The sequence below is a fragment of the Agelaius phoeniceus genome, chromosome 33, assembly GCF_051311805.1.
Source record: "Agelaius phoeniceus isolate bAgePho1 chromosome 33, bAgePho1.hap1, whole genome shotgun sequence".
NCBI classification, from domain to species: Eukaryota; Metazoa; Chordata; class Aves; order Passeriformes; family Icteridae; genus Agelaius; species Agelaius phoeniceus.
Genome location: NC_135297.1, coordinates 201,289 through 220,153, shown reverse-complemented (window position 1 = coordinate 220,153; position 18,865 = coordinate 201,289). Strand labels below are relative to the sequence as shown.

At 59.2% G+C, this 18,865-nt stretch overlaps 1 protein-coding gene and 1 long non-coding RNA gene across 2 annotated transcripts; one reads left to right on the top strand and one right to left on the bottom strand.

Annotated features, from left to right (window-relative positions):
• The first annotated feature begins 5,084 nt into the window (after positions 1–5,084).
• Positions 5,085–18,428, top strand: LOC143696342 (cell adhesion molecule 4-like). Its single transcript, XM_077192487.1, is given in 10 exon segments — positions 5,085–5,218; positions 10,060–10,206; positions 11,840–11,992; positions 12,999–13,133; positions 14,303–14,467; positions 15,199–15,289; positions 15,960–16,132; positions 16,836–16,964; positions 18,323–18,391; positions 18,394–18,428. Coding segments are annotated over 10 exon segments (1,167 nt in total). The 5' UTR covers positions 5,085–5,148.
• Positions 12,458–12,755, bottom strand: LOC143696343 (uncharacterized). Its single transcript, XR_013185748.1, has 3 exons — positions 12,710–12,755; positions 12,617–12,678; positions 12,458–12,543 (listed from the first exon to the last, which is right to left on the bottom strand). It is a non-coding gene; the product is annotated as an uncharacterized LOC143696343 (long non-coding RNA).
• Positions 18,429–18,865: the final 437 nt, after the last annotated feature.

Below are 18,865 nucleotides of genomic sequence, written 5' to 3'. Positions count from 1 at the left end.
CTCGAGTGTGTTTTTGAGGAAAAAACGCCCAAAATTGGTTAAATCTCCCCAAAATAGCACCTGATAACCTAAGGGGGGAGGATGCTGAAATAGGACAGAAATCCTGAATTGGTGGAGAAAAAAATTGCATTGAAAAGAGGAGAAAATTTTAAAAAATGGCGATGAAAATGCAAACACTTTTCAGAAATTGCCCCAAAAATGTTATTTAGGAATCCCAAAACTAAAGAAAGTGTCCCAAAATAGTGGGAAAATTTTTAAAGTGTGTCAATGCCCTGAAAATTAAAAAAAAATCCTTATTAGTACAAAATTCCAAAGTAAATGTGGATTTTTAGTTTAAAATTAGAGGGTTTAGCCCAGACTGGGGTATTGTCAAGGATGGCATGCCTGCAGTTAAAAAATAAATTTATTAAACCCAAAAATTCCTTATTTTGGGGGTAGTTGTGGTTTCTGATATCCCCAGCCTCCAACTGCAGCAACTTTTGCAGGAGATAAGTGGAAGGAAAAGCAACTTTTGTCCCAAAATGTCAATTTTTAGCAGCAAGGGATGGATTTTATGGGTGAGAACAGATTTGGAAAGGGGGAATGTGGGATTTTTTTTAGACATTTTTGTGTTTTATGCAGGACTTTTGGGTCTAAATCACCTAAAATTGGTGTTTATTCCACTTACCCTCGTTCTGTCCTTGCTCTGCTTCCATCGCTGTCCTGGGAGACTCCAGGATTGGAAAAATTATTCAATTCCCCTTTTTCCCCTTAATTTTACCTCATGAAATGTACTTTTATTGCAGAAAACTTTTTTCCTCCTCAGAAAATCAGGGTTTTCCCCAGAACGCTGTGATTTTTACCTCACAAAATCAGAATTTGGCCTGAAAAATATTTTCCTTTAGTAAAAACGAGAGGTTTGCCTCAGAAGATGATGGTTCTCCTTAAGAAAACACCTTCTGGCCCCAAACCCGATGATTTTTACCTCAGAAATTCAAGTTTTTACCTCACAAAAAGATTTTTCCCCTCGCGGAGCCGCGGCTCGCCTCAGGGACTGCGGAGGTGGGGCGGGGCCAAGGAGCGAACGGCGCGCTCTGATTGGTCGGTGCGGCGGGAGGGGGCGTGACCGCGGCAAAGGGCGGGAAAAGCGCTGAGGGAGCCGCCGCCATTTTGTCCGCGGCGCCTCAGGGGAAGGCGGCAGCGGCAGCGGCGGCTCCGGGCCCGGTTTTGACGGGTAAATCCCCGTTCCTAACCCCGCCTGCCCGCCTGTACACATCAGTGGGGATCGCCGCTACGTGCTCCGCGTCTTCTGGCAGCGGTTTGAGCACGCCTCGGGTGGGTTTGCCCTCAGGATGTGGGGCGCCGGGTTGAGCCTCCTCCCAAAGGTGCCACCACCCTTCCCAAAAGGTGTCACCACCCTTCCCGAAGGTGTCACCACCTTCCACCCGAGCCTGGGGCGGCGGCTGGGCCGGTTCTGCTGCTCCCGCCCTGTTCCCTCAGCCGGGATCCCCTCAGGGCAAAGGGCGCGGGCCCCGCCATCATCTTCATCATCTTTGCGATTTTTCCACCGTCATCCCGCCAAAGAGCTTTGGGAAGGACTCAGCTCATCCCTCACCACGGGATTTGGGGATAAAAATGCTGAAATTGGGGGTGCAGTGGTGCTGGTTTTGTGTCTTGGCCCCAACGCTTCAATCGTCCCCCAAAGCTTTGGTTTTAGCCCCATTTTGGTCCTGTTTAACCCCAAGTTAGTCCTGTTTGGCTCCATATTTAGTCCCATTCCGGCCATTTCAGCCTCTTTTTGTCTGTCTGGCCCCGTTTCTGCTGTGCTTTGTCCAATTTTTCCCCTTTTTAGCCACAATTTGTCTCTTCTAGCCCCACTCTGCCCCATTTTGGCCACTTTACCCACATTTTACCCCACTTTATCCCCATTTTTCACCAATTTGGACACATTTTCCCCCAAAAAACCCCAATTTCCCCCAAACATCCCCAGCACGCCCCCCAAACCCCCTACCCCAAAACACCCCAAGTTTGACACCCCAAAATTTTCCTGGGACCCCCCGAAATTTGACTCGGGACCCCCCAAAACTGAACTGGGATCCCAAAATTAAACTGGGAAACTTCAAAATGGAATTAGACACCCCAAATTTGACCCTGGGGCACCCAAAATTTGAACTGGGACCCCCAAAATCGAACTGGGATACCCCAAAGTGGGATCAGATCCCCAGATTTGACCCGGGACACCCAAAATTTGACCCGAGATCCCCCAGATTTGACCTGGGACCCCCAAAATCGAACTGGGACACCCCAAAGTGGGATCAGACCCCCAAAATTTGACCCGGGACCCCCCAAATTTGACCTGGGACCCCCAAAATGTGAACTGGGATCCTAAAATTAAACTGGGAAACCCCAAAATCTGAACTGGGACACCCCAAAGTGGGATCAGATCCCCCAGATTTGACCCGGGACCCCCTAAAATCGAACCGGGACCCCCAAAATCGACCTGGGACACCCCAAAGTGGGATCAGACCCCCAAAATTTGACTTGGGACACTCAAAATTTGACCCGGGACGCCCCCAAAATCGAACCGGGATCCCCAAATTTGACCTGGGACACCCCAAAGTGGGATCAGACCCCCCCAAATTTGACCCGGGACCCCCCAAATTTGACCCAGGACACCCCAAAGTGGGATCAGACCCCCAAAATTTGATCCAGGACGCCCAAAATTGACCCAGAACCCCCCAAATCTGCACTGGGACACCCAAAATTTGAACTGGGACACCCCAAAGTGGGATCAGACCCCCCAAATTTGACTCGGGACCCCCCAAAATCGAACTGGGACCCCCAAAATCTGAACTGGGACACCCCGAAGTGGGATCAGACACCTCAAATTTGACCTGGGACACCCAAAATTTGAGCCGGGACCCCCCAAATCTGCACTGGGACCCCCAAAATTTGACCCGGGACCCCCCAGATTTGACCTGGGACCCCCAAAATCGAACTGGGACACCCCAAAGTGGGATCAGATCCCCCAGATTTGACCCGGGACCCCCCAAAATCGAACCGGGACCCCCAAAATTTGACCCAGGACACCCCAAAGTGGGACCAGACCCCCAAAATTTGACTTGGTACCCCCCAAAATTTGACCCGGGACCCCCAAAATTTGACCTGGGACACCCCAAAGTGGGATCAGACCCCCCAAATTTGACTCGGGACCCCCCAAAATCGAACTGGGACCCCCAAAATCTGAACTGGGACCCCCAAAATCTGAACTGGGACACCCCAAAGTGGGATCAGACCCCCAAAATTGACCCGGGATCCCCCAAAATCGAACCGGGACCCCCCCAAAGTGGGATCAGACCCCCAAAATTTCACCTGGGACCCCCAAAATGGGATCAGACCCCCAAAATTTGACCCGGGACCCCCCAAACCCACACTGGGACCCCCAGAATCTGAACTTGGACACCCCAAAGTGGGATCAGACCCCTCAAATTTGACCCGAGACCCCCTAAATTTGACCTGGGACCCCCAAAATGTGAACTGGGACCCCCAAAATTTGAACTGGGATCCTAAAATTAAACTGGGAAACCCCAAAATCTGAACTGGGACACCCCAAAGTGGGATCAGACCCCCAAAATTTGACCCGGGACACCCAAAATTTGAACTGGGACACCCAAAATTTGAACTGGGACAAATGGGACACCCCAAAATGGGATCAGACCCCCCCAAATTTGATCCGAGACCCCCCAAACCCGCCCGGGCCCCCCCGTGTCCCCCCCGGTGCTGGCGGTGTCACCGCTTTGGCAGGGGGGGGTGTTGGTGACAGCTTGGCCGTTGCCATGGACACCGGGGGGGGGGAACAAAGGCGGCTCAGAGCGGGAACAGCGCGGCCATTCAGGCCCGGGGGGGGCCCGGGGGGGGCCCGCGGGGATTTTGGGGTCCCGGTTCCGTTCTTGGGGTTCCCAGGCAATTTCGGGGTGTCCCGGATGGAATTTTGGGGTGTCCGATCCCAACCTGGGGAGCCCGAATTCCAACCTGGGGGTCTCCAAACCCCCCTTGGGGACCCCAATTTCCCCACCCGGGGGTCCCCAAATCCCCCCCAGATCCTCCCTTGGGGTCCCCAAATTACCCCCAGAACCCCCTTGAGCCCCCCCAAATCCCCCTTGAGCTCCCCCAGACCCCTCAAATCCCCCTGAGACCCCCCCCAAATCCCCCCAAACCCCCTCCAAATCCCCCCCCAGACCCCTCAAATCGCCCCCAAACGCCCCCAGACCCCTTCAAACCCCCCCAAAATCCCCTCAAATTCCCCCAAAATCTCCCCAAAATGCCCCTCAAATCCCCCCCAGACCCCTCCTGAGACCCCCCAGACCCCTCAAATCCCCCTGAGACCCCCCCAAATCCCCCCAAACCCCCTCCAAATCCCCCCCAGACCCCTCAAATCGCCCCCAAACGCCCCCAGACCCCTTCAAACCCCCCCAAAATCCCCTCAAATTCCCCCAAAATCTCCCCAAAATGCCCCTCAAATCCCCCCCAGACCCCTCCTGAGACCCCCCAGACCCCTCAAATCCCCCTGAGATCCCCCAAACTCCCCCAAATCCCCCTCAAATCGCCCCCAAATGCCCCCAGACCCCTTCAAACCCCCCCAAAATCCCCTCAAGACCCCTCAGATCCCCCCAAATTCCCCCTGAGCACCCCCAGAGCCCCCAAATCCCCCTGAGACCCCCCCAAATCCCCTCCAAATGCCCCCCAGACCCCTTCAAACCCCCCATAAATCCCCTCAAATCCCCCCAAAATCCACCCAGATCCCCCCAAAATGCCCCCCAGACCCCTCAAATCCCCCAGATCCCCCCTTCAGCTCCCCCAGACCTCCCAAACCCCCCTCAAATCCCCTCAAATCCCCCCAAAATGCCCCCAAAATGCCCCCAAATCCCCCTGAGCGCCCCCAATCCCCCCAAATTCCCCCGTCCCTTTTCTGGGCCCATTTCTCCGTTTTTCGGGGCTCTTTCTCCTTTTACCCCACAAACCCCTCCCCCCACCACCACCAAACCAACTCCTCCCCCTCCTCCTCGCCATTGGCCCGGCCTCCCGCATCTCATTAGCATCTCATTAGCATCTCATTATCCGCTCGGGCCCGGCAGGTGGGGAAGCGGCAGCGGCGGAGGCTCGGCCGCCATGCAGCCCCCCCCGTGCGCCCCCCCCGCGCTGCTGCCGGGGCTGCTGCTGCTCTGGGCCGCCGGACACGGTCAGTGCGACCCCTCCCCAAATTCCCCGAGCCCCAAAATCCCCTTGGGGAACACCCCCAGACCCCAAAAACCCGGCCTCAAAAACCCCCCCAAAAAAACCCCAAAAAAATCCTGAAAAATGCCCAAAAATCCGGACACGGTCAGTGCGACCCCTCCCCAAATTCCCTGAGCCCCAAAATACCCTGGGAAACACCCCCAGACCCCAAAAACCCGACCTCAAAAAACCCCCCCAAAAAAATCCCGAAAAATTCCTAAAAAATCCCCAAAAATCCGGACACGGTCAGTGCGACCCCTCCCCAAATTCCCTGCACCCCAAAATACCCTTGGGAAAAACCCCCAGACCCCAAAAACCCGACCTCAAAAACCCCCCTGAAAAAATCCCAAAAAAATCCAAAAAAATTCCTAAAAAATCCCTAAAAATCCGGACACGGTCAGTGCGACCCCTCCCCAAATTCCCTGAGCCCCAAAAATCCCCTGGGAAACACCCCCAGACCCCAAAAACCCGACCTCAAAAAACCCCCCCGAAAATACCCAAAAAAATCCTGAAAAATCCCCAAAAATCCGGGCACGGTCAGTGCGACCCCTCCCCAAATTCCCTGCACCCCAAAATCCCCCTGGGAAAAACCCCCAGACCCAAAACACCCGACCTCAAAAAACCCCCCCGAAAAAATCCCGAAAAATTCCTAAAAAATCCCCAAAAATGCGGACACGGTCAGTGCGACCCCTCCCCAAATTCCCCGAGCCCCAAAATCCCCTTGGGGACACCCCCAGACCCAAAACACCCAGCCCCAAAAAAACCCCCCCGAAAAAATCCCGAAAAATTCCTAAAAAATCCCCAAAAATCCGGACACGGTCAGTGCGACCCCTCCCCAAATTCCCCGAGCCCCAAAATACCCTGGGAAACACCCCCAGACCCCAAAAACCCGACCTCAAAAAACCCCCCCGAAAAAATCCCGAAAAAATCCTGAAAAAACCCCAAAAAATGCGGACACGGTCAGTGCGACCCCTCCCCAAATTCCCTGCGCCCCAAAATCCCCTTGGGAAACACCCCCAGACCCAAAACACCCGGCCCCAAAAAACCCCCCCAAAAAAATCCCGAAAAAATCCAAAAAAATCCCTAAAAAATCCCTAAAAATCCGGACACGGTCAGTGCGACCCCTCCCCAAATTCCCTGCACCCCAAAATCCCCTTGGGGGACACCCCCAGACCCCAAAAACCCGACCTCAAAAAACCCCCCCGAAAAAATCCCTAAAAAATCCCAAAAAATCGCAAAAAAATTCCTAAAAAATCCCGAAAAATCCGGACCCCCCCCGCGCCCCCTCCCCAAATTCCCCGCACCCCAAAATCCCCCTGGGACACCCCCAGACCCAAAAAAACCCGACCCCAAAATACCCCCCCCAAAAATCGGCCAAAAAATCCCCCAAAAATCCAGAAAAATTCCTAAAAATTCCAATAAAATCCCAAAAAAATCCGGACCCTCCCCGCGACCCCTCCCCAAATCCCAAAACCCCCCCAAAAAAAGCCCCCAGACCCAAAAACCCCGACCCCAATAAACCCTCCTGCAAAACGGCAAAAAAATCCCCACAAAATAAAAAAAATCATCCCAAAAAATCCCAAAAAATCCCCAAAAAATCCCAAAAAATTCCAAAAAAATCCCGACCCCTCCCCAAACCCCCCGAACCCCCAAACCCCCCAAAAAAACCCAAAAAAACCCGGAAAATCGCAAAAAAATACCAAAAAATCCCTCAAAAAATAAAAAAAAATTGTAAAAAATCCCCAAAAAAATCTCCAAAAATTCCAAAAAATCCCCAAAATTTCCCGACCCCTCCCCGCATTCCCCGAACCCCCCAAAAAACCCCAAAAAACCCCAAAAATGCCCCAAGGTCCCCCCTCGCCCCCTCCCCAATCCCGGCCGCGCTCTCTGCCGCAGCCCCTCCCCCACCCTCGCGTGTCCCCCCCCCCCTGCGGGTGGCGATGTCCCCAAGGTCCCCTCCCCCCCCCTGTGTCCCCAAGGTCCCCTCCCCCCCTCTGTCCCCAAGGTCCCCTCTGTCCCCTCCCCCCCCCCTTTTTTGGGTTTTTTTCCCCCATTTCGGGGACTCCCCGCCCCTCCCCCAACGTCCCCAATGTCCCCAAAGCCACCGTGGGGGGGGGGTGGGGGAGGGGCGGGGGTGTCCCTTTATTGTCCCCTCCCCCCCCCCGTGGGGTGCCAGGCGCCACCGGGGCTGTCCCCGAGCGTGGGTGACACTGAAAGGGCCATTGTCCCCTCCCCCACCCATCATTGTCCCCAACCCCCCCCCATTGTCCCCAACCCCCCCCATTGTCCCCAACCCCCCCCATTGTCCCCTCCCCCCCTTGGGGACACGGTGACCTTGGCGCGGGGGTGACCTTGAGGGGGGGGAGGGGAGGGGATTGTGCTGACACAGCAGAATGGGGGTCACCCCTCCCCCCATTGTCATTGTCACCCCCCCATTGTCACTGTCACCCCCCCACTGTCATTGTCAACCCCCCCATTGTCATTGTCACCCCCCATTGTCACTGTCACCCCCCTGTTGTCACTGTCACCCCCCCATTGTCATTGTCACCCCCCCATTGTCACTGTCACCCCCCCACTGTCACTGTCACCCCCCCATTGTCACTGTCACCCCCCCATTGTCACCCCCCCATTGTCACCCCCCCATTGTCACTGTCACCCCCCTGTTGTCATTGTCACCCCCCCATTGTCACCCCCCCCATTGTCACTGTCACCCCCCCACTGTCACTGTCACCCCCCCATTGTCACCCCCCCCATTGTCACTGTCACCCCCCCCATTGTCACTGTCACCCCCCCATTGTCACCCCCCCATTGTCACTGTCACCCCCCCACTGTCACTGTCACCCCCCCATTGTCACTGTCACCCCCCATTGTCACCCCCCCATTGTCACTGTCACCCCCCCCATTGTCACTGTCACCCCCCCCATTGTCATTGTCACCCCCCCCATTGTCATTGTCACCTCCCCGATGTCCCCAACCCTCCCTTGGTGTCCCCAACTCCCCCAAAATGTCCCCAACTCCGCCTCATTGTCACCAGTGACCCCTCGGTGTCCCCAACCCCCCCTCGGTGTCACCACCCCCCCATTGTCACCCCCCCATTGTCACTGTCACCCCCCCATTGTCATTGTCACCCCCCCGATGTCCCCGAGCCCCCTCGGTGTCACCACCCCCGGTGTTGTCACGGCAACCGGAGGGGACACTCGGGGACACTGGGGGGTGTCACTGTCACTGTCACTGTCACTGTCCCCAGTGCCACCCTCCTGCTGTCCCCGGTGTTGTCCCCAATGTCCCCAAAGCCCGGTGTTGTCCCTGTCCCTGGTGTTGTCACTGTCCCCAGTGTCCCCAAACCCCTGTGTCACTGTCCCCAGTGTTGTCCCTGTCCCCATCCTGGCCGTCCCCAGTGCCACCCTCCTCAGGACGGTGTCACCGCTGTCCCCAGTGTCCCCACACCCCGGTGCTGTCACTGTCCCCAGTGTTGGTGTCCCCAGTGCCACCCTCCTGCTGTCCCCAGTGTCCCCAGCCCTGCTGCCAGTGTCCCCAGCACCCTGTGTCCCTGTCCCTGTCACCCTGTGTGTCCCTGTCCCTCTGTCCCTGTCCCTGTCCCTCTGTCCCTGTCCCCTTGTGTCCCCCTGTCCCCTCAGCTGAGGTGGCCCTGCTGGCAGTGTCCCCAAATGTCCCCAGCACCCCAGGGATGCTGTCCCTGGTGTCCTCTGTGTCCCTCTGTGTCCCCTGTCCCTGTGTCCCTCTGTCCTCCTGTCCCTGTGTCCCCTGTGTCCCTGTGTCCCCTGTGTCCCTGTGTCCCCTGTGTCCCTGTCCCTGGCTGTGTGTGGGTGTCCCTGTCCCCTCTGGTGGCCTGTCCTGTGTCCCCTGTGTCCCGTGTCACCTGTCCTGTGTCCCCTGTCCCTGTGTCCCCTGTGTCCCCTGTGTCCCCTGTGTCACCATGTCACTGTGTGCCCTGTCCCTGTGTCCCTGTGTCCCTGTGTCCCCTGTGTCCCTGTGTCCCCTGTGTCACCATGTCACTGTGTGCCTCTGTCCCTGTGTCCCTGTGTCACCTGTCCCCCATGGTGGACCTGTCCCTGTGTCCCCTTTGGTGACCCTGTGGTGTCCCCTGTCCCCCCTGTCACCTGTGTGACCCCTGTGGGTGTCCCCTGAGTGTCCCTGTCCCCATGGTGACCCCGTGGTGTCCCCAATGTCCCCTGTGTGTCCCCAATGTCCCCTGTGTGACCCCAATGTCCCCAGGGCGGTGCCAGGAGGTGCAGGCAGAGAATGTCACTGTCCTGGAGGGTGGCACTGCAGAGATCACCTGTGTGTCCCCAATGTCCCCTGTGTGTCCCCTGTGTGTCCCCAGGGCGGTGCCAGGAGGTGCAAGCAGAGAATGTCACCGTGCTGGAGGGTGGCACTGCAGAGATCACCTGTGTGTCCCCAATGTCCCCTGTGTGTCCCCAATGTCCCCAGGGCGGTGCCAGGAGGTCCAAGCAGAGAATGTCACTGTCCTGGAGGGTGGCACTGCAGAGATCACCTGGGTGTCCCCAATGTCCCCTGTGTGTCCCCAGGGCGGTGCGAGGAGGTCCAAGCAGAGAATGTCACCGTGCTGGAGGGTGGCACTGCAGAGATCACCTGGGTGACCCCTGTGTGTCCCCAATGTCACCTGTGTGACCCCTGTGTGTCCCCACTGTCCCCAGGGCGGTGCCAGGAGGTGCAGGCAGAGAATGTCACCGTGCTGGAGGGTGGCACTGCAGAGATCACCTGTGTGTCCCCAATGTCCCCAATGTCCCCTGTGTGTCCCCAATGTCCCCTGTGTGTCCCCAGGGCGGTGCCAGGAGGTCCAAGCAGAGAATGTCACCGTCCTGGAGGGTGGCACTGCAGAGATCACCTGTCACCTGCACAGGTACGACGGCTCCATCGTGGTCATCCAGAACCCAGCCCGGCAGACGCTGTTCTTCAATGGCACCCGAGGTGACACCGGGGACACCGGGGACAATGGGGACAATGGGGACACCTGGGGGGAATGGGGACAATGGGGGGAATGGGGACACCGGGGACAATGGGGACAATGGGGACACCTGGGGGGAATGGGGACAATGGGGACAGCTGGGGGAAAAATGGGGAAATCTGGGGGGAAAATGGGGAGAAATGAGATTTGGGGAGCTTGGGGACATTGGGGACATTTGGGATACTGAGGAAAAAATGGGGAAATTTGGGGGGAAATTGGGAAAATGTGATTTGGGGACACTGGGGGCATTGGGGACATTGGGTCAGTGACTCTGTGACCCTGTGGTGATGTCAGGGTGACCCCACAATGTCCCCACAATGTCCCCACAATGTCCCCATGTGTCCCCAGCCCTGAAGGACGAGCGTTTCGAGCTGGGGGTGACCATGGGTGACACCATGACCCTGTGACCCCGTGGGTGACACCATGGGTGACCCCATGACCCCGTGGGTGACCCTGTTGTCCCCATGTGTCCCCAGCCCTGAAGGACGAGCGTTTCGAGCTGGGGGTGGCTCTGTGTGTCTGTGTCTGTCCATGGTTGACACCGTGACACAGTGGGTGGCACAGTGACCCCATGGGTGACACCATGACCCCGTGGGTGACCCTGTGACCCCATGTGTCCCCAAGCCCTGAAGGACGAGCATTTCGAGCTGGGGGTGGCTCTGTGGGTGACAGTGACATTGTGGGTGACACAGTGACCCTGTAGGTGACCCTGTGACCCCATGGGTGACACCATGACCCCAAGGATGTCCCCACAATGTCCCCATTTGTCCCCAAGCTCTAAAGGACGAGCGTTTCGAGCTGGGGGTGGCTCTGTGTGCCTGTGTCTGTGTCTGTGTCTGTGTGTCTGTGTCTGTGTCTGTGTCTGTCTGTGTGTCCATGGGTGACCCTGTAGGTGACCCTGTGACCCCGTGACCCCGTGGGTGACATTTCTGTCCCCGTTTGTCCCCAAGCTCTAAAGGACGAGCGTTTCGAGCTGGGGGTGGCTCTGTGTGTCTGTGTCTGTGTGTCTGTGTCTGTGTGTCTGTGTGTCCATGGGTGACCCTGTGACCCCGTGGATGTCCCCACAATGTCCCCATGTGTCCCCAGCCCTGAAGGACGAGCGTTTCGAGCTGGGGGTGGCCATGGGTGACACCATGACCCTGTGGGTGACACAGTGACCCTGTAGGTGACCCTGTGACCCCATGGGTGACACCATGACCCCAAGGATGTCCCCACAATGTCCCCATTTGTCCCCAAGCTCTAAAGGACGAGCGTTTCGAGCTGGGGGTGGCTCTGTGTGTCTGTGTGTCTGTGTGTCTGTGTCTGTGTGTCTGTCTGTCCATGGGTGACCCTGTGACCCCATGGGTGACCCTGTGACCCTGTGGGTGACCCCGTGACCCTGTGGATGTCCCCACAATGTCCCCACAATGTCCCCATCTGTCCCCAAGCCCTGAAGGACGAGCGTTTCGAGCTGGGGGTGGCTCTGTGTGTTTGTCTGTCTATGGGTGACACAGTGACACAGTGGGTGACACAGTGACCCTGTAGGTGGCACAGTGACCCCATGGGTGACACCATGACCCCAAGGATGTCCCCACAATGTCCCTGTTTGTCCCCAAGCTCTAAAGGACGAGCGTTTCGAGCTGGCCGAGTTCAGCCGCCGGCGGCTGCGGCTGCGCCTGGCGCGGGCCCGGCTGGAGGACGAGGGCGGCTACTTCTGCCAGCTGTACGCGGATGACACGCACCACCAGATAGCCACGCTCACCGTGCTGGGTATGGGGAACACACCTGGGCACACCTGGGCACAGCTGGGCACAGCTGGGAGGGGGTAAAGGAAAAAAACCCCGTGAAAATCGGGTGAAAAATGGCCAAAAATGGGGATTTTGGGCACACCGATATCACCCACCACCAGAGAGCCACGCTCACCGTGCTGGGTATGGGGCACACACCTGGGCACACACCTGGGCATGGGGCACACACCTGGGCACAGCTGGGGGCAGCTGGGAGGGGATAAAGGAAAAAAACGGGGTGAAAAATGGGGATTTTGGAGGGTTTGGAGTTACCTGGGCACACCTGGGCACAGCTGTCCCTTTGTCCCTTTGTCCCTTTGTCCCTTTGTCCCCTGACCCTCGGCCCTCACCTCTCTGCTCTTGTCTCTGTTGTCCTTCCCTCTGGGTCACCTGGATCACCCCAATGTCACCTGGCTGTCACCTGGATCTCACCTGTGTCACCTCGATCACCTTGATCTCACCTGTGTCACCTGGATCTCACCTGAATGTCACCTGGCTGTCACCTGGATCACCCCAATGTCACCTGGATCTCACCTGGATGTCACCTGGCTGTCACCTGGATCACCCCAATGTCACCTGGATCTCACCTGGATCTCACCTGGCTCACCTGGATCTCACCTGGATCTCACCTGGGTCACCTGGATCACCCCAATGTCACCTGGATCTCACCTGGATCACCTCAATCTCACCTGGATCTCACCTGGCTCATCTGGATGTCACTTGGATGTCACCTGTCTCTCACCTGTCCCACCTGTCCCTGTCCCTCACCTGTCCCTGTCCCTGTCCCTGTCCCACCTGTCCCTATCTCACCTGTCCCCCCCTCACCTGTCCCTCACCTGTCCCTGTCTCACCTGTCCCTGTGTCACCTGTCCATGTCCCACCTGTCGCTGTGTCACCTGTCCCCCCCTCACCTGTCCCCCCCTCACCTGTCCCCCCCTCACCTGTCCCCCCCTCACCTGTCCATCTCACGTGTCCCCCTGTGCCCCCAGTGCCCCCCGAGCCCCCATTGGTCGAGGCGGGGGCGCTGGCGGTGGAGGGGGAGGAGCTGGAGCTCACCTGCCTGGTGCCCCGGGCGCGGCCGATGGCGACGCTGCGCTGGTACCGCGACCGCCGCGAGCTGCCAGGTGAGCTGGGACACCTGGGGACATCTGGGAATGCACCTGGGGGGGACTGGGGACACCTGGGGATGCACCTGGGGACACCTGGGGGCACCTGGGAGGGGGTAAAGGAAAAAAACTGGGTGAAAATCAGGTGAAAAATGGGGATTTTGGGGGGTTTGGAGCTACCTGGGGATATCTGGGGGCACCTGGGGATACCTGGGAGGGGGTAAAGGAAAAAAACTGGGTGAAAATCGGGTGAAAAATGGGGATTTTGGGGGGTTTGGAGTTACCTGGGGGCACCTGGGCACACCTGGGGGCACCTGGGAGGGGATAAAGGAAAAAAACTGGGTGAAAATCAGGTGAAAAATGGGGATTTTGGGGGGTTTGGAGTTACCTGGGGGCACCTGGGGATACCTGGGCACACCTGGGGATACACCTGGGGATACCTGGGGCTATCTGGGGGCACCTGGGGATGCACCTGGGGATATCTGGGGGCACCTGGGCACACCTGGGGATGCAGCTGGGAGGGGATAAAGGAAAAAAACTGGGTGAAAATCAGGTGAAAAATGGGGATTTTGGGGGGTTTGGAGTCACCTGGGCACACCTGGGGATACCTGGGGGCACCTGGGGCTATCTGGGGACGCCTGGGGATGCACCTGGGGGCACCTGGGCGGGGATAAAGTTAAAAAACCTGGGTGAAAATCAGGGATTTTGGGGGGTTTGGAGCTACCTGGGGGCACCTGGGCACATCTAGGGGTACCTGGGAGCACACCTGGGGGTACTGTGGGTATTTGGGGCACACCTGGGGGTACTGTGGGTATTTGGGGGCACACCTGGGGGTACCTGTGGGTATTTGAGGGCACACCTGGGCACACCTGGGCACACCTATGAGTACCTGTGGGTATTTGGGGGCACACCTGGGCACACCTGGGGGTACCTGGGAGCACACCTGGGGGTACCTGGGAGCACACCTGGGCACAGCTATGGGTACCTGTGGGTATTTGGGGGCACACCTGGGGGTACTGTGGGTACCTGGGAGCACACCTGGGCACACCTGGGGGTACTGTCGGTATTTGGGGGCACACCTGGGGCACACCTGGGCACACCTGGGCACACCTGGGGGTACCTGTGGGTACCTGGGAGCACACCTGGGGGTACCTGCACCCACCTGTGCCCCCCGTGCCCCGCCCCAGGGCGCAGCAGCCACCGGCAGGAGGGCAAGGTGTTCTGGCAGCGCTCGGTGCTGCACCTGCGGCCGGAGCGGCGCGACCACGGCGCCATCGTCACCTGCGAGGCCACGCACCCCGCCCTGGGGCGGGGCCAGAGGCGGCAGACGCAGTTCCAGCTGGACGTGCAGTGTGAGGGGAACTGGGATATACTGGGATAAACTGGGGGGGGACTGGGAGGGGATTGGGAGGGACTGGGGGGGACTGGGATAAACTGGGAGGGACTGGGAGGGACTGGGATAAACTGGAGGGACTGGGAGGGCGCTGCAGTTCTCAAAGCCGCCACCAGGGGGAGCTCCGAGTTAATGGAGAGAAACTGGGATGGGACTGGGATAAACTGGTTTATACTGGGAGGGGATTGGGAAAGGGTTTGGGTTCATTATTGGGGCACTGGGAGGGACTGGTTTGTACTGGTTTATACTGGGATATACTGGGAAAGAGTTAAAAGGGGGCTTTGGGGTCACTGGTTTGTACTGGGAGGGCACTGGGGGGGCTGGGCTGGAGCGGCAGGGAGGGGACGGAACACGGGGGAGCACTGGGGACACGGGCACAGGTGGCACCAGGTGTGCCCAGGTATATCCCAGGTGCCCCCAGGTGGTACCAGGGAGTCCCCAGGTGCGCCTCAGGTGTGCCCAGGTGCCACCAGGTGCCACCAGGTACATCTCAGGTGCCAGTAGGTGGCGCCCAGGTGTGCCCAGGTGTGCCCAGGTGCACACAGGTGCACTCAGGTGTCCCCATGTGCCACCAGGAACACCCCAGGTGCCACCAGGTGCCACCATGGGACTCCAGGTGTTGTCACCAGGTGCATCCCAGGTGTGCCCAGGTGTGCCCAGGTGCCAACCCGTGCCCACCTGTGCCCGCAGACCCCCCCTCGGTGCGGATCCACCCCTCGCAGAGCGTCCTGCGCGAAGGCGACACCTTGGTGCTCACCTGTGCCATCAACGGCAACCCCCGGTAAGGCTGGGGGGCACCTGGGGACACACCTGGGGCACCTGGGGACACCTGGGGACACACCTGGGGACACCTGGGGACACACCTGGGGGTACCTGGGAGCACCTGGGGGGGATTGGAGCACACCTGGGGGCACCTGGGCACACCTGGGGGCACCTGGGGACACCTGGGAACACACCTGGGGGTACCTGGGAGCACCTGGGGGGGATTGGAGCGCACCTGGGGGCACCTGGGCACACCTTGGTGCTCACCTGGGAGGGATCAGAGCACCCCTGGGCACCCCTGGGCACACCTTGGTGCTCACCTGGGCACACCTGGGGCTACCTGGTGGTGGAGAAAGGAGGCAAAACGTCAAAAATTGGGTGAAAATTGGGGATTTTGGGCTCACCTGGGCACACCTGGTGACCCCTGGCTCACCTGGGCACACCTGGGGGTGGATGGGGGTGGCTGTGGGCACACCTGGGCACACCTGGGCACACCTGGGGGTGGCTGTGGGCACACCTGGGCACACCTGGGCACACCTGGGGGTGGCTGAGGGCACACCTGGGCACACCTGGGCACACCTGGGGATGGATGGGGGTGGCTGTGGGCACACCTGGGCACACCTGGGCACACCTGGGGGTGGCTGAGGGCACACCTGGGCACACCTGGTGACCCCTGGGCACACCTGCAGCCCCACCGAGGTGTCCTGGAGCCGCGGGAACGAGTCCCTGCCGCCGCGGGCGCGGGCCGAGGGCGAGCGCCTGACGCTGCCGGCGCTGGCGCCGCAGGACAACGGCTCCTACACCTGCCAGGTGGGCAACGCCCACGGCCGCGCCCACGACACCTACGTGCTGGTGGTGTACGGTGAGTGCGGGCACCTGGGGGCGGCTGGGGGCGGCTGGGGGACACATGGAGCACACCTGGGGGCACCTGGAACACACCTGAGCACACCTGGGGACACCTGGGGGGCACCTGGAACACACCTGGGCACACCTGGGGGCACCTGGGGCACGGCTTGGGGCACCTGGGGACGGCTGGGAGGCACCTGGGGGCACCTGGGCATGGCTGGGTGCATCTGGAACACACCTGGGGGCACCTGGGGGATACCTGGGCACACCTGGAGGACACCTGGGCTCACCTGGCTACACTCAGGTCACACCTGGGGGCACCTGGGGGGCACCTGGGCATGGCTGGGGGCACCTGGGGGGCACCTGGAACACACCTGGGCACACCTGGGTCATATCCGGGCACATATGGAGCACACCTGGGCACACCTGGGCACACCTGGGGCTCACCTGGCTACATTCAGGTCACACCTGGGGGCACCTGGAACACACCTGGGCACACCTCGGTCATATCCGGGCACATATGGAGCACACCTGGGTACACCTGAGCACACCTTGGTCATACCTGGGCACACCTGGGCACACCTGGGGGGCACCTGGAACACACCTGGGCACACCTGGGCACACCTGGCTACACTCAGGTCACACCTGGGCACATCCATGCACACCCGGGGCACATCTGGGCGCACCTGGGCCCTGACCGCCCCTCCCCCTCCCCGCAGACCCAGGTGCGGTGGTGGCGGCGCAGGGGGCGGGGCCTTTCGCCGTGGTGGGCGGGGCCTTGGCGCTGCTCGTGTTCCTGCTCCTCCTCCTGCTCGGGGCCCTCGTCTGGTGCTCGGTGCGGCAGAAAGGTGGGCGGGGCTTCCCGCAGGGGGCGTGGCCTCCAAAAACGGGCGGGGTTTATGCAATGGGTGGGGCGGCCGCGGGAGGGGCGTGGTTTGGTGTTTGGGGGTGTGGCCAGGCGTTGTGTGGGCGGGTGGAAGGGGCGGGGCTCTATGAGGGGGCGGGGTTACGAGGGTGGGAAGGGGTGTGGTCAGCGGGGGTGTGGCCAATGTGTGGGTGGGGCTGTGGGGGCGTGGCCAGGGAGGGGTGGGGACATCCTGGGCGGGTCCTGGGTGTGTCCCCGAATGTCCCCAAATTCCCCCATTTTCCCCCCAAATTTCTGCATTTTTCCCCATTTCTTGCCCCAATCCCTCAATGTCCCCAAATTTCCCCATTTTCCCCCCATTTCGCCCCGTTCCAGGCTCGTACCTGACACACGAGGCCGCTGCATTTCCCCTGGTTTTACCCCATTTTCCCCCCATTTTTTACCCGTTTTTCCCCATTTTCCCCCCGTTTTTCCCCCCATTTCCCATTTTTCCCAATTTCCCGGTTTTTCTCCCCATTCCAGGCTCGTACCTGACGCACGAGGCCGCTGCATTTCCCCCTGTTTTTCCCCCATTTTTACCCCATTTTTTACCCGTTTTTCACCCAAATTCCCCCAGTTTTTTTCCCCAGATTCCCCCGTTATTCCCACATTTCCCATTTTTCCCAATTTCCCGGTTTTTCGCCCCATTTCCAGGCTCGTACCTGATGCACGAGGCCGGAGCATTTCCCCCTGTTTTTACCCCATTTTTTACCCAAATTCCGCCGTTTTTTTTCCCCATTTTCCCCCAGTTTTTTCCCCCCATTTTCCCCCGTTATCCCCACATTTCCCATTTTTCCCAATTTCCCGGTTTTTCTCCCCATTTCCAGGCTCGTACCTGACGCACGAGGCCGCTGCATTTCCCCCCGTTTTTACCCCGTTTTTCACCCAAATTCCCCCAGTTTTTTTCCCCATTTTCCCGTTATTCCCACATTTCCCATTTTTCCCAATTTCCCGTTTTTTCTCCCCATTTCAGGCTCGTACCTGACGCACGAGGCCGCTGCATTTCCCCCTGTTTTTACCCCATTTTTTACCCGTTTTTCACCCAAATTCCCCCAGTTTTTTTTCCCCATTTTCCCCCGTTATTCCCACATTTCCCATTTTTCCCAATTTCCCGGTTTTTCGCCCCATTTTCAGGCTCGTACCTGACGCACGAGGCCGCTGCATTTCCCCCCGTTTTTACCCCATTTTTTACCCTAATTCCCCCGGGTTTTTTCCCCATTTTCCCCTCAGGTTTTTTCCCCATTTTCCCCCGTTATTAATTTCCCATTTTTCCCAATTTCCCGGTTTTCTCCCCATTTCCAGGCTCGTACCTGACGCACGAGGCCAGCGCCCTCGAGGACCAGGGGGAGGCGCGCGAGGCGTTCCTGGGGGGGAGGGGGGGAAGCGCAAGGAGGAATTCTTCATCTGAGGGGGGGGAGGGGCGGGGGGCGGGGCCTGGGGAGGGGGAGGGGCGCCCACCCCCATTAGCCCCTCCCCCAACCACGGGAGGGGGGAGGGGACAACGCAAAAAGGGGGGAGGGGAGGGGAGGGGGAGGGGTTTGGGGATGTTCAAAGGGGGAGGGGTTAAAGTGGGATGAGCCCCGCCCACAGCCCCATAAGCTCCGCCCCTCTCGGAAGCCACGCCCATTGATGGGGTGGGGGTGGGGGAGATTTGGGGATGTTCAGAGACAAAAGGGGGAGGGGTTAAAATGGGGTAAACCCGCCCACACCCCATAAACCCCGCCCCCTTCAGAAGCCACGCCCCCTGCGAGTGGGGGAGGGGCCTCAAAGCCATTGGGGTGGGGGAGGGGCGTGGGTTCGGCCCCTCCCCCCCACGCGCGCACAATTGGGGGGGGTGGGGGTTGG